The sequence below is a fragment of the Anomaloglossus baeobatrachus genome, chromosome 5, assembly GCF_048569485.1.
Source record: "Anomaloglossus baeobatrachus isolate aAnoBae1 chromosome 5, aAnoBae1.hap1, whole genome shotgun sequence".
Classification (NCBI taxonomy): Eukaryota; Metazoa; Chordata; class Amphibia; order Anura; family Aromobatidae; genus Anomaloglossus; species Anomaloglossus baeobatrachus.
In genome coordinates this window covers 273441343-273466692 of record NC_134357.1, presented here as the reverse complement: position 1 = coordinate 273466692, position 25350 = coordinate 273441343, and the positions used below count along the sequence as shown (strand labels likewise).

Here is a 25350-nt window from a genome sequence, read left to right as displayed (position 1 = left end):
GAAGACGAGGTAATGAGGCAGATTAAAATGCTACTTAGAATTGAACAGAGGACAGCAGAAAAAAACAAAGACGGTTTGACCGACACATTCTTTAAAAAATGGAGAAAATTCATTGAAAAACAATGTGAAGCTATAGAAATACAAACAATAGTTACCCCCTTCACGTACACAGAGTGGTATCTACTAGAAGACATTAAGGGAACATTGGGGAAATTAAAACAGCCATAATGTGAAGGTGTGATAAGAAGGCAAATGATTCATCTAGAGGCATGGTGGGAAAAAAAATGACAAAATATGGCGTGGTTGGGTATTCTTCGGGTGGGCTAGACAGGAGGAAAAAAGTGTGCTAAGTTGTTGTGGGGGTTATTTTAGAATAGAAGGGGGGGAAAACAAGGGAAACAGGAGGAATAGTTAATTGCCAATAACCTGTTAATGGACATGGTGAATCCATACTTGCTATATTGTTTAACAAGATGTAATGCATATGAAAATTTGGAATAAAATTTGGTGTTTAAAAAAAAAAAATGTCATTGCACCTTCCCTAAGTGGTATGCGCTCAAAATTAGCAACAGTGAACACTACAGCTTCCTTGATAACCTATCTGTTGAATAGGTCATCAATATTAGTTCAGGGGGATCTGATTTTGCATCCCTGCCCATCAACTACATGACGAGGCTCCAGTACTATGGAGAGTAGCATCCTATTAATTATCTATGAGACCCAGCTCTGTAGGTAAATAGCGGCTCTTCAAGGTCCTGAAACTTATGGTCCAGTCACACATAACGATATCGTTAACGAAAAAATTACTACGTCACAATTTCCGGATCGTTGTTAAGTCGTTGGTGAGATGTCACACAGTCATTTTTCCAACGACTTTAGTAATGATGCAGCAACCTGTATAACGATCTCGTTGGTCATTGGGACCCTGTCACACAGCAGCTATGTAACGATTCCAACCTCGAATAGGAGCGTAGTGTTTGACGCTGTGAGCCACGTAGCCGGGCATATGCGTCGCTTTTTCCACACCCCTCCGCTCAGATTGGTGGCCAATACTGCGTTCTGATTAGGCGGCCGACCTAGAAGGCAACTTTGTATCGCTTCATCCTTTGTCCCTTTTTGAGCCTTGCTTTGAGGATAGAACCTGCGACTCCACCCGTATTCATTCGTACTTTGTTCCTGGTTGCTTGCTTGCTTTTCGGATCGAAGCTGCATCTGCACTTTTATTATCATAGCATATTGCAATTTTAGCATATCAAAAAGGAACAAAACATGAAGTGATACCCAATCAGTACGGTTCTCAGCGCCAACCAATCGGTGCAGAGACGGCGTGGAAAAGGTGACGCAACTACACGCATACGTGTGTCTCATCTAGGTCGTTAACGAAATCATTGGTAGGTGTCAAACGTACAGATCCATCCTGCCCAGCAGGACTCCAACAAACCAAAAATGGCCCAGGACATTCAGCAACGACCTCACAGCAGGGGGCGGATCGTTGGTGCGTGTCAAACATAACGCGATCGCTGGTGAAGTCGTTGTTTAATCACAGAAACTGTGACGTAGCAACGATGTCGTTAGCGATCTTGTTATGTGTGAAGTGGCCTTAAGACCAATAAATAGGACTGAGCGGTAATACTGGACTCAGCTATGACTGCATGTTATATGGTCGTGTTACACAACCTACAAGTGCACAAAGATATTACACATTCACCACACGAAAGGTGGCCTGTGCGCCACCAAATGCCAGGGCTGAATTTTAGTCCCAGTCTGCCCCTGATATAGACTGTTGGTTACAGCTCCGTCCTTATGTGTGATTTTAACTTGTTGAAAATAAAGAAAAAAATTTTACTACTCACCTGGCCTGTTCGCAGGACTGCTTCAACACAAAAATGAAGCCCCATTTATCATTAGAAAAAACACTAAATTTTCTTGAATATTCAAACGATAATTTTTTTTACAACTCTTTAACCCATATGCACAGAAAAATTAAATGTGCCTGTTAGGCCCCCTTCACATGTCAGTGATTCCGGTATGTATGTCACCGGTGGCGGAATCACAGACATATGCAGATTCATAAAAATCAATGGGCTCTCCGTACACATCAGTGATTTCTCAAGTCCATTTTTCTCCTGCAGCACTGATGTGACACGAACCACACAGTGGTGTGATCGATCCATGTGACACGTACCAGAGAAAACATGTGCCTGTGAAATAAAATAATTTTTTATACTCACCCTCTCCAGCCCTGCTGTCTTTAGCACTGCTGTCACTTTCTTCCAGGCCGGCTAATTATGCTCATGAATATTCACTGCACTACACCCAGAAGTAACAGCAGCGGGGAGACAGCAGACGTGAATACTTGGGTTCACCAAATCCACACGGACTGGAACAAAATTGTAGGTTCGGGAACTGAATTTGACCCCAGACAACAAACCATGCACAAGTAAATGGGGACAAGAAGTTCTATGCTGTAAAATGGTCGTAGTAAGGGCTAGAGGGCTACAAAAGAAAGCAAAATGGGGGTAAGAGCAGGCTAATTATACATACTATTTTTCCCAGAAGATAACACTGCAGTCAGACTTTTTAATTCTGGACCCGCTCATTAAGTTTCATTAATTTTCACTGCTTTCCCCACCCACCATCTGTGCCAGCATCTATGATTGGTTGCAGACTTCTATACACACCTCCATGCTCTGTATCAGCATCTGTGATTGATTGGAAACCAGTTTGTTGTATGGTAGTGTGAAAATAAATAAATACAAAATTTTAAAAAATGGTTTTGATAGCCAGCACGAGTAAAACAGATAGCTATGGGCTGCAGGCCCCAGTGGTTGCTTTAACATGGCTAGTTATCAAAAATAGAGACGATCCCATGCTATTTTAAAAAAATATTTAATTAAATAATTTTTAAAAATGGCTTATGGTCCCCCAATGTTTGATAACTAGCCAAGGTAAAGCTGACAGCTGGCGGTTGGTATCGTTAGGCTAGAAAAAAACATGGTTATTGGCCCATCCCAACCTGAAAATACTAACCCACAGACTCTCAGATTTGGCGCATCCTTTAGATGCACCAATTCTAGTGCTTAACCGGGCTCATCCTGATTGCCCAAGTGCAGTGGCAATCGAGGTAATATTTAGGGTTGATGATAGCTCTGATTTGTAAAATCTCACAACTGCCAGCAAGCCCCCTAGGTTAGTAATGGGGTGGCGTCTATAAGACACTCTCACTACTAACCTGTAAATTTAAAAAAAAAACAAAAACAAACAGAAAAATCCTTTTTTTTTAAATAAAAACACACACACCATCGTTCTCCCCTTTATTACTCTCCAAATCCTTTGATTTACAGGTAACTTTCAGGTGTGTCTCATAGATGCGTCCCCATTGCTAACCTTGCACTTGATGGCAGCTGTGATTTTTGACAAATCATAGCTGTCATCAACCCCATATATTATTCCACTTGCCACCACACCAGTGCAATACTTATGAGCCAGGTAAAGAGCTAGAATTGGTGCATCTATTGGATACGCCAATTCTGGGGCAGCTTTGGGCTCCTAATTTCAGGCTGGGATGGGCCAATAACCATGACCCTTCCCACTCTGATAATATCAGCCCCCAGCGTTTAGCGTTAACTTGGCTGGTTATCAAAAATGGGGGGGACCCAACGCCGTTTTTTTAAATTATATATTCAAATATTTTTTTTTTTTTTTTTTAAAACCTAGTGGGATCCATTATTTTTTTGAGAACTAGCCAAAGTAAAGCATAATGCTGGGGGAATAATTTCTATTATTCATGTATTCATACCGAATAATGAACCAAATGTAAGTCAAAGGGAAACTCAAATATTTTTCAGGGGCACCTTGGAAGTAGGTCTGGGAGTGCTGTAAAAATGCTGAAATAGATGGAAAAGTTCTGAAACTAAATGGGAAGATGCCTGGGTGCATTTCTGACTCACATTTGTTTTTCTGGGAATAATGTTGTCTGAGTATTATGTGGAAAACTCGAAAAGTAGGAATATTACACTTACTGAGTTTCCCCCAGCTGTCACACTGCTTCCGGGTTCCCGCTCATTAGATCTCATGCATATTCACTGCTTTCCCCGCTCACCCTCTGTGACAGTATTTGTGATTGGCTACCCTCACAGTAGCTGTTTCGGGCAGGATGTGAAGTGTAAAAATAAATAATTTGAAAAAATGACTTAGGATCCCCCGTGTATTTGTACGCAACGCAGACAAAGCAAATTGCAACAGGCTGCAGGCCCCAGCTGTGCGAGTTATCTTAGCTATGTATCTAAATACGAGGGACCCCTGGCTTTTTTTTAAATATTTAAATAAGTCATTTCAAAAACAGCATGTGGTTTCCCCAATTTTGATACCTAGCCAAGATAAAGCAGACTGCTGAGGGCTGGAATTCTCAGGCTGAGATGAGAAAAAGTTCAGCAGCACTTGCTTAGCATGGGTTCTAGGTATAAGTGTGTGGCTGACTGTAGACGTGTGCCTGGTGCAGACCTGTGTGCGAGTGAGCTGGCGTGGTGATCCTCTAAAAAATCAAGCTTAAAGTACCATCACTTGTTAGGACCTTGTCTCATTGGTCTGTTTAAAACTACTGCTGTCATCAACCCGTTGGGTTTCTGTCTGGCCTTACCAGCATCATATAAAATCCATAATGTCTTCCACAAAACCGTATTAGGCCCCCTTCACACGTCCGTGAAAAACACGCACGTGTGTTACGGGCCGTTTTTCGGGTCCGTGTCCCGTTTTTGTGTCCGTTTTTATGGTCCGTGTGGCACCTGTGTGAATTGCGTATGCTAGCCGTGTTTGTGTGCAGAACGTCCGTGTGTGGAATTAACGTGTATGTGTACGTGTAATGTCCGTGTGTAATGTCCGTGTGTGTGATGCACAATGTCGTTTATAAATGTCGGCTGACAGCAGACAGAGTTGCGCGATGAGAATGAACTCGGGTGAACTTCACCCGACTTCATCCTCATACCGCGGCTCTGTCTGTGTTGAGTACTGATTAGCGGTCACCTGTGAAGGATTCACCGGTGACCGCTAATCCCCCGATTGACTGAAGTGTCCCCCCCTCTCTCATACTCACCGATCACCGGCGCTGCACGGCATTCACACGGCTGCGGCGGCTTTTACTATTTTGAAAAAGCCGGCCGCCCATTAAACAATCTCGTATTCCCTGCTTTCCCCGCCCACCGGCGCCTATGATTGGTTACAGTGAGACACGCCCCCACGCTGAGTGACAGGTGTCACACTGCACCCAATCACAGCAGCCGGTGGGCGTGTCTATACTGTGCAGTAAAATAAATAAATAAATAATGGATGCAGCGGTGGCCGCGGGTAACCTCAGTGACAGCAGCTGATCGCGCTACTCATCTCATTTGCTGTGTGGAGGTGACCGGAGCGGCGGTGTCTTCTGCTGCTCCTGTCACCTCCATGCAGCAGAGCTGGACGCGACGCTGGAGGTCCGTGGAGTACGCCGGACATGGAGGGTTTGTCGGGGTTAATAAATTGGTAATGAGGGAATTTGTGTGTGTTTTTTATTTCAAATAAAGGATTTTTTCGGGTGTGTGTGTTTTTTTACTGTCACTTACAGATTAATCATGGAAGGTGTCTCATAGACGCCTGACATGATTAATCTAGGACTTATTGGCAGCTATGGGCTGCCAATAACTCCTTATTACCCCGATTTGCCAACGGCACCAGGGCAAATCGGGAAGAGCCGGGTACAGCCCCAGAACTGTCGCATATAATGTATGCGGCAATTCTGGGCGGCTGCTGACTGATATTGTTAGGGTGGGGGGCTCCCCATAACGTGGAGCTCCCTATCCTGAGAATACCAGCCTTCAGCCGTATGGCTTTATCTGGCTGGCATTAAAATTGGGGGAACCGCACGCCGTTTTTTTTTAATTATTTATTTATTTATTTTACTGCACAGTATAGACACGCCCACCGACTGCTGTGATTGGGTGCAGTGTGACACCTGTCACTCAGCGTGGGGGCGTGTCTCACTGTAACCAATCATAGGCGCCGGTGGGCGGGGAAAGCAGGGAATACGAGATTGTTTAATGGGCGGCCGGCTTTTTCAAAATAGTAAAAGCCGCCGCAGCAGTGTGAATGCCGTGCAGCGCTGCGCCGGAGATCTGGGAACGGTAAGTATGAGAGAGGGGGGGAAACTGACTGACAGACTGTGAGAGAGGGACAGACAGACAGAGAGACCGACAGAGAGACAGAGAGACTGACCGACGGACTCAGGGAGATTGACCGACATACACAGAAATAGAAAGAATAGCCGACATCACTAGAAATAAAAACACCAAACGGACACGGACTATAGGTATATGCATACGTGTTTACTAACGTTTGTGCACATACCCATAGACTTTCATTGTGTCCACGTGTGCGTGCTCCGTGCAGATAACGGACATGCATCCGTGCCAAACGCAAACACATACGGATCACGGACACGCACACACGGACATAATGAAATAACGGACGTGTGACCACAATCATAGATTAACATTGGTGCACGTTTGGCCGTGTCTCCGGTATATACGGAAACGGACCAAACACGCACGTGTATCACGGACGTGTGAAGGGGGCCTTAAAGAAATTTGTGGGTTAGGGAACTCCTCTTCCTGCCCCTCCACCTCAGTTCTTAGTTGATGGCTCATTGGAGTTTCAGGTATTGAGAATTATAGATTCTCACGTTGTTCATCGTTCTCTACAGTACCTGATTCACTGGCAGAGTTATGGTCCTGATGGAAGGACTTGGGTACCAGCCCCTTATGTCCATGCGGAGTGCCTGGTTAGGGCATTTCATTGCTGTCATCCAGTGAGACCTAGTCCTGAAGGTCCAGAGGCCCCTTGTAGAGGGAGGGGTACTGTCACACGGTGTTTTTCTCTAAACTCACTGACTATCATGAAGGCATCTGAACTGTAATGGGGGAGAAAAAAGGCGCAATAGGGTTTTACCCGGTTTACAGAGTAAAAGAGGATAAAGACAGTGCACTCACCTGGCCGGGTTGTGCCAGTCACAACCCCTTTGTTAGCGTGGATGAGCGCTTAGGTGGTTCTGCAGCGGCCCCGTTATAGAGCAAATTTTTAGATATAAAGGACTGGAGAAAACGGGTTTAATGCCGCGCTAAAAACCACGAGCATGTATAAATCAAATTATTCTCTTTATTTAGATCATTCCTACGCGTTTCAGAGGCTCATCTGCCTCCTTCCTCAGGGAAAAGAACTATGCCTCCTCTGGTGCTTCTGAGTTACAGAGACAGGCTTGGGCATCGACCAGCTGTGTTCTCATTAGTGATTGGGATTGCGGTAGCCTGCTGGTTACCTCTGGGATCACATGTTGTGGAAAACCTATCATAGTTACTCTCTGCCTTTTTAAGATGCAGGAGACTGTCTTCCCACACCAACTATGGCTTTAGTTACATCGGTCCATGTGCCGTTGTGGCCCATCCCACTGGTCCTTATATTTGACCACCAATGGGTTGTCGGTACATTGAGCCCTACTCTCAGCCTTTCTCAGCAGCTGCCAAATAAGCAACCTAGGATGGCCTCTCTGGTTTCTGGGTCAGAGTACCGCATCTCAAGTAGATCTAGCAGAGACCTTGAAGAGTGGGAAGCTGATGTAGACGTTATCCACATAGAGGTTGTAACCCTGGTCAAGTAGTAAGTGCACCAATTCTTACACAATTTTCCCAGCCACTCTCAAGAAGACAGAGAGGCATTCAAGGGGTTCAATCCATGTGCCCCTCCCATCGTAAACTCTAAATCTGTGTGCATACCCTGTGCTACTCTTCCATAGTTTATATATTTTGATTATGTTCCTTGCCCTCTTACTGTGCAGGTATTGCAGGAATTTCAGCCTACCCTTGAAGTGGATTAGGGACTCATCTACGCACATGTACCTTTGGATTTGGTTTGGAATCGCCATAATTGGACTGACCTGGACAACCATGTTTCCAAATTATTTCTACATCAAATTGAATGTGGTGAAAACAAAACCAATGGCAGAATTAGCATTTTTACCATTACTTCACACTTGGAATTTTTTCCTTATGTTTCAGTACATTACATGGCAACATAGATGGTTCCGCTCAGAAGTACAATACAGTTAGGTCCAGAAATATTTGGACAGTGACATAATTTTCGCGAGTTGGGCTCTGCATGCCACCACATTGGATTTGAAATTAAATCTCTACAACAGAATTCAAGTGCAAATTGTAACGTTTAATTTGAAGGTTTGAACAAAAATATCTGATAGAAATTGTAGGAATTGTACACATTTCTTTACAAACACTCCACATTTTAGGAGGTCAAAAGTAATTGGACAAATAAAGCAAACCCAAACAAAATATTTTTATTTTCAATATTTTGTTGCGAATCCTTTGGAGGCAATCACTGCCTTAAGTCTGGAACCCATGGACATCACCAAACGCTGGGTTTCCTCCTTCTTAATGCTTTGTCAGGCCTTTACAGCCACAGCCTTCAGGTCTTGCTTGTTTGTGGGTCTTTCCGTCTTAAGTCTGGATTTGAGCAAGTGAAATGCATGCTCAATTGGGTTAAGATCTGGTGATTGACTTGGCCATTGCAGAATGTTCCACTTTTTTGCACTCATGAACTCCTGGGTAGCTTTGGCTGTATGCTTGGGGTCATTGTCCATCTGTACTATGAAGCGCCGTCCGATCAACTTTGCAGCATTTGGCTGAATCTGGGCTGAAAGTATATCCCGGTAGACTTCAGAATTCATCCGGCTACTCTTGTCTGCTGTTATGTCATCAATAAACACAAGTGACCCAGTGCCATTGAAAGCTATGCATGCCCATGCCATCACGTTGCCTCTACCATGTTTTACAGAGGATGTGGTGTGCCTTGGATCATGTGCCGTTTCCCTTTCTTCTCTAAACTTTTTTCTTCCCATCATTCTGGTACAGGTTGATCTTTGTCTCATCTGTCCATAGAATACTTTTCCAGAACTGAGCTGGCTTCATGAGGTGTTTTTCAGCAAATTTAACTCTGGCCTGTCTATTTTTGGAATTGATGAATGGTTTGCATCTAGATGTGAACCCTTTGTATTTACTTTCATGGAGTCTTCTCTTTACTGTTGACTTAGAGACAGATACACCTACTTCACTGAGAGTGTTCTGGACTTCAGTTGATGTTGTGAACGGGTTCTTCTTCACCAAAGAAAGTATGCGGCGATCATCCACCACTGTTGTCATCCGTGGACGCCCAGGCCTTTTTGAGTTCCCAAGCTCACCAGTCAATTCCTTTTTTCTCAGAATGTACCCGACTGTTGATTTTGCTACTCCAAGCATGTCTGCTATCTCTCTGATGGATTGTTTCTTTTTTTTTCAGCCTCAAGATGTTCTGCTTCACCTCAATTGAGAGTTCCTTAGACCGCATGTTGTCTGGTCACAGCAACAGCTTCCAAATGCAAAACCACACACCTGTAATCAACCCCAGACCTTTTAACTACTTCATTGATTACAGGTTAATGAGGGAGACGCCTTCAGAGTTAATTGCAGCCCTTAGAGTCCCTTGTCCAATTACTTTTGGTCCCTTGAAAAAGAGGAGGCTATGCATTACAGAGCTATGATTCCTAAACCCTTTCTCCGATTTGGATGTGAAAACTCTCATATTGCAGCTGGGAGTGTGCACTTTCAGCCCATATTATATATATAATTGTATTTCTGAACATGTTTTTTGTAAACAGCTAAAATAACAAAACTGTTGTCACTGTCCAAATATTTCTGGACCTAACTGTATGTCCCACAAAAAAACAAGCCCACACGTCTATGTTAACATAAAAATAAAAAAAAGTTGACTCATGAAAGAAGATGAGAAAACAAAAGCGCAAAAATGAAAAATTCCATGGCCTGTAAAGGGTTAAAATAATAATAGTAACAAATAAACAAACCTACAGTACTGACTTATTTCTCCCCATATTTGCAGGGGTTTCCTCCGGGTACTCCGGTTTCCTCTAACACTCTGAAGACATACTGATAGGGACTGCACTGTATGTTCTCCTCGTGTTTGCATGACTTTTCCAGTTTCCTTCCACACTCCAAAGACATACCGATAGGGAATTTAAATTGTAAGCCCCAATGGGGACAGTAATGATTATATCTGTAAAGCACTGTCAAATTAATAGCGCTATAGAGGGAGTAAAATAAATACAATGATGATGTCCCAATAGGTGGTGGTAAAATTGCTGTAGAAATTTCAGGTGCAGGGATGGCTTAGGAACAGGTAGGCTGTCGGCAGTGGAATAAACTGTCATAAAATCTAAGATAAGTGATGATTGCCTGGGAAAATCTCCTAGTGAAACTTAAAGAAAAAATAAATGTGAGAATAGTCATGAGCCGCACTATTTATTCTGGGACCAGGAAAAATGTCTGTGCATCAACTAGTGTGAATAGCCTCATTTGAAGGAAGAGGAAAACAACTTGATCTCTGATGCCACCCATTGGATGCAGCAATCCTAAAAGTCAAATTTGACACTTTTAATGAGCCTTGCCACATGACTTAGGATAAGAAGCCAAACCAGAAACCATATCTGCAAATGTGTTTTGAAGTGTAGCCTCGATTTGATTAGGAGAGAGTACTCTGATTGGAGATTTTAGAGGGAACATTTCTCCTTGCGAACAGTACCAAGCTGGGATAAGGAGACTTCTAGACCATGCAATGCTCCTCAGAGGAGTCTAACCCTGAAACACGTGTGTGAAAATTAGTTTCTGGTTTGCCTTCTTAACCCAAGTCATGTGGCTAGTCTCATTAATGGGTAGATATTGACTCTAAGGATTGCTACATCCAATACTTCGCACCAAAGATCAAGTCCTCTTTCCTCTGAAGAGGCTATTTGCATATTTAAATTCCCAGAAGAGCATTACGTGACCTATAAGTCTCCAGTCACGAGCTTTGCACTCACCTCAAGGAGAAAATGTTCACCCTTAGGCTGTAGTCACACTTGCGAGAGACTCGCGCGAGTCTCACATCGCATCACCCGGCATGGCCACACACTCTCCTGACAGGAGCGGGTCAGCTGCATGTATTTCTATGCAGCTGAGATTCTCCTGTCCAGAGAGCTGCAGGCCATGTCGGGTGATGTTATGCAAGACTTGCACGAGTCTCAAGTGTGACTCTGGCCTTAGGGGTAGTTTGCACACTACGACATCGCAAGCCGATGGTAGCGATGCCGAGCGCGATAGTCCCCGCCCCAGTCGCAGATGTGATATCTTGTGATAGCTGTCGTAGCGAACATTATCGCTACGGCAGCTTCACATGCACTCACCTGCCCTGCGACGTCGCTCTGGCCGGCGAACCGCCTCCTTCCTAAGGGGGCGGGTCGTGCCGCGTCACACGGCAGGCGGCCAATAGAAGCAGAGGGGCGGAGATGAGCGGGACGTAAACATCACGCCCACCTCAGTCCTTCCGCATAGCCGGCGTGAGCCGCGGGACGCAGGTAAGGAGATGTTCCTCGCTCCTGCGGCTTCTCACACAGCGATGTGTGCTGCCGCAGGAACGAGGAACAACATCGTACCTGTCGCTGCCGCGACATTATGGAAATGACCGAGACTAAACCGATGATACGATTTCAACGCTTTTGCGCTCGTTAATCGTATCAAAAACGATTTACACACTCCGATGTCGACAGCAACGCCGGATGTGCGTCACTTTTGATTTGACCCCACCGACATCGCAGCTGCGATGTTGTAGTGTGCAAAGTACCCCTTAGGCCCTCAAGAGTCAAGCTAAACAATGACACCAGGTATTATTGCTTCACATACCCAATCACGAGCCCAGGAGCAATTACTTTCAGGTTAAATTCCCATGATGAGTATTTGGTGAGTTTTTGTTGCGCAATAAAACACAGTGGCTTACACTTGATGGGATTTATAGAAATATCATACCTTGTGTTTTTTGTTTTATTTTTTAATGCAGTGTTAACTGTCCTGCGGTGTGAGCTCCAGATACGAGTCATGTCAATTTCTCTTGTGAGTACCCTGAATTTTATGTACAGATTTTCCCCATAGAATTGCATTAGATGCAGAAAATCTGTAGGTAAAAGAAACACACATGTAATCCGCACAGGACTGTATCAATTTTGTCAAAGACAAATTCTAGGAAGTATAAAAAACAAAACAGTATGTAAAGTATGACATAACAAAAAGTCACAAAAACAGCAGTGTCAAAAATGCAATGCAAAAGATGTAACCTAATTTACAAAATAGCTGCAGTGTCTCTGTGCAAAAATCACCGAGAGGGGTCAGCTTTTTTCTGACAGCGCGGATGAAACAGAATAAAATCAAGACTATGGGAATCCAAAAAACACGTACAGCACACAGATGGCATCAGTGCACCATCCGTGCACTGTACTTGGAAAATATAGGAGAAGCTTTGTAATTGATCTATCCATATATAATGTCACTTGGATCAAAAACACTGATGACACTGGTGTGATTTTTTTTTTGTGTACGTAAAAAACATCGACGTCTGAATCAGGCCTAAGAAAGTCACATAAGCAACGAAGAATAAAGGCCTCTCAACTCAAGTGGATTTCTTGGTGGAACCAAGAATCAGCAAAAATATTAGTGCATGCTCTCATCATCTCCTGCCTCGACTACTGCAACCTCATGCTCTCTGGCCTCCCTTCCAACACTCTTACACCCCTCCAATCTATCCTAAATTCTGCGGCCTGCTTAATCCACCACTCCCCTCGCTATTCCCCAGCCTCGCCACTCTGCCAATCCCTTCACTGGCTTCCCATCGCCCAACGACTCCAGTTCAAAACATTAACCATGACATACAAAGCCATCCACAACCTGTCTCCTCCTTACATCTGTGACCTAGTCTCCCGGTACCTACCCGCACGCAACCTCAGATCCTCACAAGATCTCCTTCTCTACTCCTCTCTTATCTCCTTTTCCCCCAATCGCGTACAAGATTTCTCCCGTGCCTCCCCCATACTCTGGAACGCTCTACCTCAGCATATCAGACTCTCCCCTACCGTGGAAAGCTTCAAGAGGAACCTCAAAACCCATCTCTTCCAACAAGCCTACAACCTACAATAACCCTCAGTCCAGTACACCACTGCGCAACCAGCTCTATCCTCACCTATTGTACCATCACCCATTCCCTGTAGACTGTGAGCCCTCGCGTGCAGGGTCCTCTCTCCTCCTATACCAGTCTGTTTTGTACTGTTAATGATTGTTGTACATATACCCTCTTTCACTTGTAAAGCGCCATGGAATAAATGGTGATATAATAATAATAACTCCATAGAAAACCTTATGAAAACAGAAAACAAACGCATTTACTTTCAAAAAACAATTCTTTATTATTTTTCTCATTTTTCTTCCCTTCTATAGGTTAATGGACTGTTAGAAAATGAGACCAAGCAGCACATCCAAACACTTGCAAATACTGACTTTGGTGCAGGTGCAACTGCTATGGATGTCAGAGTGTGATGTTCATCCGGAGTATTAAACCATCACTTACAGGCCAGTATATAAAAATTAAAGCTTTATTTCTATTAAACTGCAAAGTGTTTCGATTCCAAAGGGGTCAGTCACTTTTAGCTGGACCTGTGAAATAGTTTCTCCTTAACTTCCCTTTGTGAGGAACTAGAATGCTTTCCTTTGGAGCGACAAGTGGATTTATCACATATCTACAATGGTGGAGTACTGATAAATGCAGAGTATGTCTGTTAGACTATTTTTTTTTTTTTTTACTTACAATACTACAGAAGGAAAAGCTCCACCTCTATTCTTCCTAAAATTATGAGTAGACAGTTCTAGCAATGCATAACATTTCTCAAACAGCAAGAGTAGCTTTGAAAAATTTTTAAGATTGTCTATTCTGTTTGCTTGGTCTACATGTTAGACAGCTTTAGTAAATTAGCCTCAACACATTTCTTGTTCTCAGTGGTTCTATTCGCAAGAACATATTGTTCCCATGTTGTGACCTTTGTAATGTTGTGAGACCATGATTAAGACAACTTGTTGAAACGCGTCGCTCTGAACTGGGGCTAGAATTTACTTTTGCATGTCCCTGGATTTTTTATTCATTCTATTATTCCAATAAAGAAAGAAAAAACTTTTTTATTCAATATAAGTCTGCGCTGGATTCATACATCTTTATTGACCTTTGTAATAGTATAATAACATACTGTGTACACTTGTTACAATGATTCACCTTGTTACTGTGTGAACTCTTTGATGATGTTTTACAAGACTCGATTTGTGTCCAAAAAATTTCCCACAGTCTGAACAAGAATATGGCTTCTCTCCCGTATGAGTTCTTTGATGGCCCAGTAGCTTGGATTTTTGAGCAAAACATTTACCGCAATCAGTACATTGAAAAGGCCTATCTCCTGTGTGGATTTTAATATGATTCACAAGAATTGATTTCTGTGTAAAACATTTCCCACACTCAAAGCATGGAAATGGCTTCTCTCCAGTGTGCATCCGATGATGGTTGACAAGATCCAAATTACCGGCAAAACGCCTCCCACACTGTGAACATGGAAAGGGCTTCTCCCCTGTATGGACTTTCTGATGTTTAAGGAGATCTGATTTCTGCATAAAACATTTTCCACACTCAGAACACAAGAATGGCTTCTCCCCAGTGTGTATAACCTGATGCTTAATGAGATGAGATTTTTGGGTAAAAGATCGCCCACACTCAGAACACATAAAAGGCTTCTCACCTGTGTGAATTCTCTCATGAGCATCAAGCACAGATTTATGAGTAAAACATTTGCCGCATTCGAAACATGAAAATGGCTTTAATCCAGTGTGTATCCTCAGATGTCGGGACAGATTTGCACTGTTGTGAAAACACTTGCCACACTCAGCACATGGGTATATTTTCTTTCCACGTTCTCTACGATTTGGAAGGACATTTGATTTATCATGATAGCAATACTCGTGATTGGTGGCCTCAGATGAGAGATCGGAGGGTACTTTTTGGATTCCAAGCTCTCCCACTGAGGAATCTTGACTATTCTTAATGTCCATTTTCTTACGTTCTTTTGGTATATTCCAACTTGCTTGTGCATCTGTTGAAAAAGAGAAAAAAAAGTACATTTTATATTGCAGGGTTTTCTTTGGAGAGGTCTTATGAACCTGTGTATACAAAACATCCCCAATAAACATGTTTTTTTTCTCTACTCCAATGCATTTATTTTGGACTAAAACTAATTTATGCAATTTGGTATCATTAAAAATGTTGCACCATTTGCCTCCTACAGCCTCCGTATTGGACTGTATATTTATAGCTGAGGATTGAGACAACGGAGGATTCATCGTAACTACATTGTGATGGTATGATGGGAAGTTTGTAATTCTATTATTTTTTTTTTTAGCTTGTCAGTTCATTTATGACCAAAGATATCAAAATTCAATGTGCAGGAAGCAAAGGGCCTGTAAAAGCCAAATGGTGCAACATTTTTAATGAACCCTGTAGAGGGGAAGTGTTGGATATGTATATTATATGTATCCATCTGTCTACCAGAAGTTCTCTTCCCCCCACCACAGGCACAATCACAGTCTGTCTGTTGGGGGAAAGTATGCCCTGAACAAAGGAAGTAAAAATAGTGGGACAGCTTGTATAACCAATTGTACCATACGGTCCAATCAGCTGAGGGAGCAAGGGTACATCACATCCCTCAGCCAGGGATTTGGGAGTGAATCTTAGTCAGTTAGTGGGGGGGAGGGAGGGAATACAATAGACTGTTGACTTCATCCCTCTAACCTGGCAATCCATGCGCCCACGTTTTTGTTTATACACAGTTGAAATTAGACGTTTCCATCCACTCTCTATGAAGACACATCTGCATGCCTTTCTCACTATCTGACATGAAATCAGAATAAACCTTTCCCGTTTTAGGTCAATTAGGATTATCAAAAATTTTTATATTTGCCAAATACCAGGATAGTGAGAGAGAGGGAGAATGTTTTAAGGCATTTTTATTACCTTCTGCAAAGTCCAAAGTTTAAGTACATTTCATTAGTATTTGGTAGCATTGCCCTTAAACTTTATCACTAGGGTCAAACATTTTGTGTATAATCTTTGTTTATTAAGAAAAATACAATACAAATGACAAGAACCAAAGCATAGGATCAAATATTGCATACAAATTTGACTTACAGATCAATTCCTTAGAAATACAAAAAAGAGTCATGTAGACATATATCCTTCTAGAAAGTAGCAAAAGGCAATAACAGAGGGAAGGGAAGAAAGGAAGGGGACATGCATATCTCAAGATCTTTCAATTACGAATGTTATCTGCCCCTCTCCTCCCCCTCCACATTTGTTTGACTCTGCTCCCTCTGTGTACTTTGGATAGGGTATTATTTCAAAACCAAAATATAATGAGAGGGAGTCTACTTACCCACTTGACTCATATACCAGAACATTAGGCACTAAGAATGCAACTTAAGGTCAGGAAACAAGGTGGAAAAAAAAAAACGTGGGGGGGGGGAAATGAGCTAGCAGTGAAGATAGTAACGACATAGAGAGAGAAATAAGGTGAAGGGTGGGTAAGTCCGAGGGGGAGGGATGTCCATGTTCTCCCAGGTGCGGCTGTTGGAGAAACCAGGCCCGGCCAGTATTCCCCTTCTATTCAAGGACCAAACAGTTCTCTATACGCATGGGTCAAACATTTTGAATATCCTTCGACAAGCTTCTCACATCAGTTGGTAGGAATTTTGTCCCATTCCTCCTGGCAGAGCTGGTGTAACTGAGCCATTTTTTCTGTAGATCGTCTTGTTCGCACCAGGCTTTTCAGTTTGCCCCTAAATTTTCAGTAGGACTGAGATCAGGGTTTTGTGATGGCCACTCCAAAACAATGATTTTATCATCCTTAAGTCACTTTGTAACCAGTGTGGCAGTATGCTTCTGGTCACTGTCTAGTTGGAAGATCCATTTCTGCCCAAGCTTTAAGTTCCTGGCTGATGTCTTGAGATGTTACTTTAGTATTGCTATATAATCTTCTTTCCTCATGATGCCATCTATTTTTCGAAGTGTACCAGTCCTTCCTGCAGCAAAACAACCCCACAACATGATGTTGCCACTCCTGTGTTTCACAGTTTGGTTGGTGTTCTAAGGCTTCAAAGTTTCTCCTTTTTTACTCCAAATGTAACAATGGTAATTATGGCCAAACAGTTCAACTTTCGTTTTGGCAGACCACAGGACTTGTCTCCAAAAATGAAGGTTTTTGTTCCTGTGTGCATTTACAAACATTAATCTGGCTTTTTTATGTTTCTTTTGGAGTAATGGCTTCTTCCTGGCAGAGTGGCCTTTCAGCCCATATTGATGCAGTACTCGTTTCACTGTGACACAATCTTACCAGCTTCCGCCAGCATCTTTACAAGGTCTTTTGCTTTTGTTCCTGGGTTGATATGCACGTCTGACCAAAGCATGTTCATCTCTGGTACACAGAACCCGTCTCCTTCCTGAGTGGTATGATGTCTGGATATTTCCATTTTGTTTGTATAAAGTTGTACAGATGAACGAGGCACCTTCAGGTATCTGGAAATTGGACCCAAGGATGAACTAGACTTGTGCAAGTCCACAATTCTCTTCCTGAGATCCTGACTGATTTCTTTTGACTTTGCCATGATGCTACATAAAGAAGCATTGTGTAAGAGCTTCGTGCGATTGCAATTGAACGGTAAAACGTTCATCGCATGCACGTCGTTCATTCCTCATGAATTGAATGTCAGATTGTTCATCGTACCCGGAGTAGCACATATCGCAGTGTGTGACACCCCGGGAACGATGAACAGATATTACCTGCGTCCTGCGGCTCCCGGCCGGTAATGCGGAAGGAAGGAGGTGGGCGGGATGTTTACGTCCCGCTCAGCTCCGCCCCTCCGCTTCTATTGGCCGGCTGCCGCGTGACGTCGCTATGACGCCGAACGTCCCTCCCACTCCAGGAAGTGGACGTTCGCCGCCCACATCGAGGTCGTATGGACGGGTAAGTACATGTGACGGGGGTTAATCGTTTGTGCGGCACGTTCAACAAACAAATTGAACGTGCCACACATACGATGGGGGTGGTTACGATCGCATACGATATTGTATGCGAAATCGTAACGTGTAAAGCAGGCTTAACTGTATGTAAACTTTTGACTTTGCAAAAAGTAATAAAAATGCCTTAAAACATTCTCGCTCTCTCATTATTCTGGCTTTTGGCAAATATAAATAATTTTGTTCCTAATTGACCTAAAACAGGAAAGATTTATTCTGATTTCATGTCAGACAGTGAGGGAAAAACATGCGTTTGGAAATATTTTATTATATCTTTTCAAGGGAAAACACTGACGACATGACACTTTGATACCATGTAACGTACCATAATCAGTGTACAGCTTGTATAACAGTGTGAATTTATTCTGTCCACTAAATAACACAGTTAATGTGACTGAAGACTATTGGACCAATTGGCGTTGAGCAGAGTCCACAGCTCTAAGGAATGCAAACCTTTTCCAGTACAGAGTGCTGGCTATATCAATCTCATTGTTTTATTTATTTTTTTATTTTACTTATTCATTCCATAGCACATTACAGATTTTAGGCATTGCTTTGCCCATTGGTGCTCACATTCTAGAATGCTGTATATAAGTACCCAGGCGGCTCTATAAACATAAAAAACAGTTTTAATTACCTTGGTTTTTGGAAGTCTGTTTCCGAACCCAAACCTCTGGTTCGCTCATTTCTAATCTTGACCTCCAGTGTTCCTGTTAACTGCCATTTCTTAATTATATTTTGAAATGAAGAAAGGGCAACTTTGCTATCTTTTTACAGCCTTCTCCTCTTTTGTGGGACTCCACCATTTTCAGAGTGCTAGGCAGCTGATTAGAAGAACCATTGGCTGCTGTTTTTTGGCACAAAGTTAGGAGGCTGGGTTTTTATAAAGGTGTGAAATTTGCATCACCCGGCCTTTTCTAGCGATGATAGTGAGCAAGTCATAGCCCAAATTGGCCAACTAAGGTCTGCTAAAAGTTATCTGAGCACAAAAATCTCCAAGGATGTTCAAACTTGTAATTTTTAAAATGTAAAAGTTGAAAACTTTCTTTTTTTTTGCATAAAATACTTAGAAAATGTGTCATCTTTAACTTTATGCCTTTTAGAGATCATTTCTTCTTGAATTTGATTATCTGTTCACAAAAACAGCAATTTTGACAAGGTGTGCCCAAATTTTTACATGCAACTCTATATTGGTGTGAGCCAGATAGGACAGGTTTTAATATAAAGTGAGAAGAGTAAAGGCCCCGTTACACGAAACGACGTATCTAACGATATATCGCCAGGGTCACAGATTCCGTGACGCACATCCGGCATCGTTAGCGACGTTGTTGCGTTTGACACCAACGAGCGACTTTTAACGATGGAAATACTCACCAAATCGTCCATCATTGACACGTCGTTCATTTTCAAAAAAATTGTTGATTTTTGAGGACGCAGGTTGTTCATCGTTCCCGTGGCAGCACACATCGCTGTGTGTGACACCTCGGAAACGAAGAACTACAGCTTACCTGCGGCCGCCGGCAATGAGGAAGGAAGGATGTGGGCGGGATGTTACGGCCGCTCATCTCCGCCCCTCCGCTTCTATTGGGCGGCCACTTAGTAACGCCGCTGTGACGCTACACGAACCGCCCCCTTAGAAAGGAGGCGGTTCGCCAGCCACATCGCTAGGCAGGTAAGTCTGTGTGACGACTCCTAACGATATTGTGCGCCATGGGCAGTGATTTGCCCGTGACGCACAAACGACGAGGGTGGGTACGCTCACTAGTTCCCCAGCAAAATCTATGAGAATTCAGAAATGCTGTGCGAACGTTGCTTCTTCTTTCCTTGCAGTTTTGAGTGCATAAAAAAAGAAGCAGCATGTCAATTCTGCATTTTTTACCAGCGTTTTAGTGATGGGTGGACTCCCACATACCTGGGATCAGCAGGTCTAACCAGGTTAAAAATGGTTCTGGCCTGGAACTGATCCCAGGTATCTGGCCGGATGCTGGTCCCCATATAAGTGTATGGGGACCAGAATTCGGCACTAAAAAGGTGGTAGATGCGATAGGGGGATAGGAGCAAGCACATTATACTTACTGAGTCTCCAGCACGGCTGTAACTGCTCCCGTGGCCGTTCATTCTTCTGGTGTGGCTCATTAGCCTCATGAATATTCACTGCTTTCCCTACTCACCGGCGTCTCAGATTGGCTGCAGTGAGACCCCGGGCCAGACAGTCTATGGGTCTATTGTGGTATAAAAATAAATAATTAAAAAAATAGGTGTAGTGACCCTCATATATTGATAATCAGCACAGATAAAGTCCATGGCTGCAGCTTATCTTGGCTGTATATCAAAATAAAAGGAACCGCATGCGGCTGTTTTTTTAAATAGAATTTTAAAAAAACAAAAACGTGTGATCCCCCAATTTTTATACCCAGCCATGACAAACCCCGAAAGCTTTATCACGGTATTCTCAGGCTGGGGAGACCCGTGCTTATTGGGCCCTCTCCAGCTGTGACCGCAACTAACCTGAGGGACGTGGCCGCTGATCGCACGGCTCACTCAGTCTCTGCTTGCAATTCACATCAGGCAGTCATTGTTCTATGGCCGCGCGCTGTACCTTCTCAGATGTAGCAGAGCTGGGATAATCGTGGGAACTCGTGTGGATTACGTTGGACCTTCAGGAGTATTTTTGGGGATAAAGGGGTGAAAGAGGGTGGTTTGTTTTGTCTTTTATTGCAATAAAAGGCTTTTTTCAGTGTTTTTTATTTCTTTTCAATTACTGATTAGTAATGAAAGGGTCACATAGACACCTCCCATTACTAATCCAGAGCTTAGTGGCAGCTGTGAGCTAAAATTAGGGCAATCGGAAAGAGCCATGTAAAGTGCTGGGATTTTCGCATCTAATGGATGGGGTAAACCTGGGCGGCTGCAAGCTGCTATTTTTAGGTTGGTGGGGCCCAATAAGCATGGGTCTCCCCAGCCTAAGAATAGCAGCCCCCAGCTGTTGTGCTTTATCATGGCTGGGTACCAAAATTGGGGGGAACCGCACGTCTGTTTTTTATTTATTTAAATAATTAAAAAAAAAAATACGTATGCAGTTCCACTTATTTTGATACACCGCCAAGATAAGTGCATGGCTGGGGGCTGCAGCTATGGGATTTATCTGTGCTGGGTATCAATATATGGGGAACCCTACACCAATTTTTATTTTTAGAGTACGATATAGATGCACATAGTGTCTGAGTGCAAGCAGTCACACACACACTGCCACTCAGGGTTGGCGCATTGTTTGACTGCTACCAATGCTAATGAGCGGACCCGGACGTAAAATGAGCAATTACAGCGGCACCAGAGACTTGGTATGTATAATGCGCTTGCTCGTGATCACTTATCCCGTCTACCACCATTTGTAAGCCCCGGATTCTGGTCCCCATAGACTTATTTGGGGACCAGCATCCAGCCAGATACCTGGGATCAATTCCGGGTCAAAACCCTTTTTTTTTTTTTTTTTAAATTTTCCCCACAAACCCGGTTAGACCTGCTGACCCTGGGTATCTGTGAGTCCGCCTATAACTATTTGCATTAAAAAAAACAAACACACATGAAAAGGCGCAAAAAATGTATGTTTTTTGGATGCGTTTTCTGGCACAAAGTGTATTTTTCTGCCAGAGGGTGTGTTTTTCGGTGAAGGCACAAAACTGCAGCGTGCACACAAAGCCTAATATTGGTTGATGATTACATTTTTCACTGGACAGATACTTCTCATGTACAGTAAGTAATAAAGGATAGATGTGATGGATGATATACAACACCTTTTTATTTTCAGGTTATAACTCACCAGGGTTGATATTCTGAGAAATCTCCTCCTTATGGTGAAAATTGTCAATCAAATCATCAATCTCTTCTTCTTCCTCGACAACCTCAACTTTAATATGAATCAAATCTTCAGCCTAAATCACCAGAAATATAAAGTCTGATTATTGATAGCAATAATAACAGTTTCATAACTGGGCCAATTTTTGGCTTTCATTTTTCCCCTGCCCTTTATCTAAGAGCCATAACTTATTTTTTTCCATCTTCATTGCCATATGAAGGCTTGTCTTTACAGGACCTGTTGCAGTTTCCAATTACACAATGTACTGAAAAACATGGATAACATTTTATGTAGAGTGAAATGGTGAAAATAAAAGCAATACCGGTTGTGTTTTCTGAGTTTTGCTTTATTGCGCTCATTATGTGGTAGAATTGACTTAGCAACTTGATTCTCCAGGTCAGTTATACGAAGTTAATTTTACCATTTTTGAAAACTCATAACTGTATTTTTCCACTGATGGGGCTGTGTGAGGTCTTTGTCAGCAAGTTGTAGTGTGTATTGTGAAAATCGCCTCTTCAGAGATGAAGAGGACAGGAGATCTAGCTAGTGCCTCCTACTGGAAAAGGCAATCCTATAAATCAATATCGACTCTTTTAACGAGCCTTGCCACATGACTTAGGATAAAAAGCCAAACTAAAAACTTGCAAAAATCTGTAGACATGTGTTTCCAGGTGTTTGACTCCCATCAATGGAAAGCAAATTGGATATGGCTGGATGAGAAGCCTCTGATGGGTCTAAGAGGGAATGTTTCTCCTTGAGTAGAGTGCCAAGCTTGCGTACTGAGACACATAGGCCATGCAATGTTCTTCTGGGATTTTGTTTAATTTTTTTTTAAATCAAATAAAGTTTTATTCGGGAGATAGAAAGGATCATATACATTATGCAATTTGCACATTAACAAGTTTTGATGTCCAATAAATCATAATAAATAATTACCAAAGATTTACAGATGGTTGGCATTCTTGAAGACATCCAATGTCTGGCCACCCATTTTTGGTACTGTTCAGAGTCAACAAATTAGGTCATCTGTGATGGGGATTCCCATACAGTCATAGGCCCCTTTCAGACATCCGTATTTCAGGTACGTGTAACATCTGTTTTTAATACGGATGCCACACGTACCCATGTTATTCTGTGGTGTTACTCACATTGCCGTGTTTTCACACGCACTGTGTGACCCCTCTCGTAGCCCCGCCACACACACACACACACACACACACACACACACACACACACACACACACACAGTTTTTTCTCCAGGATCACAGGTTTCAGATGGATCGCCCACTGATGTGATCCATGTGGCATCAGTGTGACACACACTGGAGAAAACACGGGTCTTTGAAATAAAAAGATTTTCTATATTTACTTGTATCCAGTGCCGTTTTCTTTGGCTCTGCTGCCTCCTGCTTCTGACCCCCGCTCATTATATTCATTGATTATTCACTGCACTAAGGACCTAGAAGCCGGAGCATCGCGGGGACAGCATCGCATTCAGCAAGCAGTGTGTGTGCAGTGACATCCAGGAGGTCATTGGAGTTCGCAATGAACTCCGATGAACCCGTGAAGTCACCGTGGTTGTTACTGTAGCACAGGTGTGCCATCAGGATGTCAGAGTTCATTGGGAACTCCAATAATCTCCTGGACGTCACTGCACACACACTGCTTACTGGATACTCACCTGTCACTGGCGATGCTGTCCCTGCAGTGTTGTCACCGCAAGTCTTCGGTTTCCAGGTCCTCAGTGCAGTGAATCATCTATGAATATAATGAGCGGGGGTCAGAAGCAGGAGACAGCAGAGCCATAAAAAAAAAAAAGTGCTGGATACAGGTGAATATAGAAAATCTTTTTATTTCAAAAACCCGTGTTTTCTCCGATACGTGTCACACTGTCAATGACAGCTGATCACCTGATGAAGGCGAAGTATGCTGCCGAAACATGTGAAGTGATGTTCCTGATCTCTGAATAAAGAAGTAAATATAAGGCTATGTGCGCACGTCGCGTAAAAACATGCAGTTACGCTGCGCTTTGTAGCGCAGCGTAACTGCATGCGTCCTGCGTCCCGTGCACAGTCTATGGAGACTGTGCAGGGGCCGTGCGCACGTGGCGTTTAAGAGTGCAGCGCTTCGGCTACTGCCGAAGCGCTGCGCAAAAAGAAGTGACATGTCACTTCTTTCCTGCGCTTTGCCGGCAGCTCCTGCTCTGTCTATGGCAGGAGCTGCAGGCAGAGCGCATGGAATCGGCGCTCACTACGGACATTTCTGCAGCGATCTAAAGCGCACATGTGCTCTTCAGATCGCTGCAGAAATTTCTGCAGGGCTTGTACGCAACGTGCGCACATAGCCTAACCATGCCTGGTTCCCCTGCTTCCAAGCTTCCAAGCTTTGGCAGCTGATAAATAGCACGGCATCCTTTCTTCTCCATAGAAGCTGTGATTGCCTGGTCGCTTGTGCTCCATATACATCAATGCCATAAAATTGCTGGATATAGTGAAACTCTTAGTCTTCATAGGCAGGGTTCCAAAGGAGCAGTTAGACTGGAGTCACACTTGCGAGTCTCGCATCACATCACCCGGCACAGCGCAACAATCTCCTGACAGGAGCAGGTCGGCCGCATGTATTTATATGCAGCTTAGACACTCCTGTCTGGAAAGCGGCAGGCCATTCAGGGTGATACCAATGCGAGACTCGCAAGAGTCACTCGCAAGTGAGATTCTGGCCTTATAATGAGCATGGAGATCTTCAGCAGACCCCATACTAGCATAGCAATGCATTGGCGACCTACGATCATGTCAGTTTTTGCCCATTCCTCAAGACAAAATTGCACCAACTCCTTCAAGTTAAATAGTTTCCGCTAGTGAACAGCAATCTTCAGGTCTGACCACAAGCTCTAAATTTAGTTTGAGGCTGGGCTTTGGGGGGCTTTGCACGCTGCGACATCGCTAGCGCCGATTGTAGCGATGCCGAGCGCGATAGTTCCCCCCCCGTCGCAGATGCGATATCTTGTGATAGCTGCCGTAGCATTATCGCTACGGCAGCTTCACATGCACTTAGCTGCCCTGCGATGTTGCTCTAGCCGGCGACCTGCCTCCTTCCTAAGGGGGCGGGTCGTGCGGCGTCACAGCGACGTCACATGGCAGGCGGCCAATAGAAGCGGAGGGGCGGAGATGAGCGGGACGTAAACATCCCGCCCACCTCCTTCCTTCCTCATTGCAGGCGGGACGCAGGTAAGGAGATGTTCCTCGCTCCTGCGGCTTCATACACAGCGATGTGTGCTGCCGCAGGAACAAGGAACAACATCGTACCTGTCACTGCAGCTAAATTATGGAAATGACCGACACTGCACAGATCACCGATTTACGACGCTTTTGCGATCGTTTATCGGTGCATCTAGGCTTTACACGTTGCGAAGTCGTTACCGGTGCCGGATGTGCGTCACTTTC

The 25350-nt window shown here is 43.6% G+C and overlaps 1 protein-coding gene across 1 annotated transcript in view; it reads right to left on the bottom strand.

Moving 5' to 3' along the window:
* Nucleotides 1-14138: 14138 nt before the first annotated feature.
* Nucleotides 14139-25350, bottom strand: part of LOC142312743 (uncharacterized) — a 206591-nt gene continuing 195379 nt past the window's right edge. The window contains exons 20-21 of the mRNA XM_075351731.1: nt 21872-21983; nt 14139-15076 (exon numbers count right to left, since the gene is read on the bottom strand). Coding sequence (XP_075207846.1) covers nt 14208-15076; nt 21872-21983 — 981 coding nt within the window. The 3' untranslated portion in view covers nt 14139-14207. The remainder of the gene's footprint in view (nt 15077-21871; nt 21984-25350) is intronic.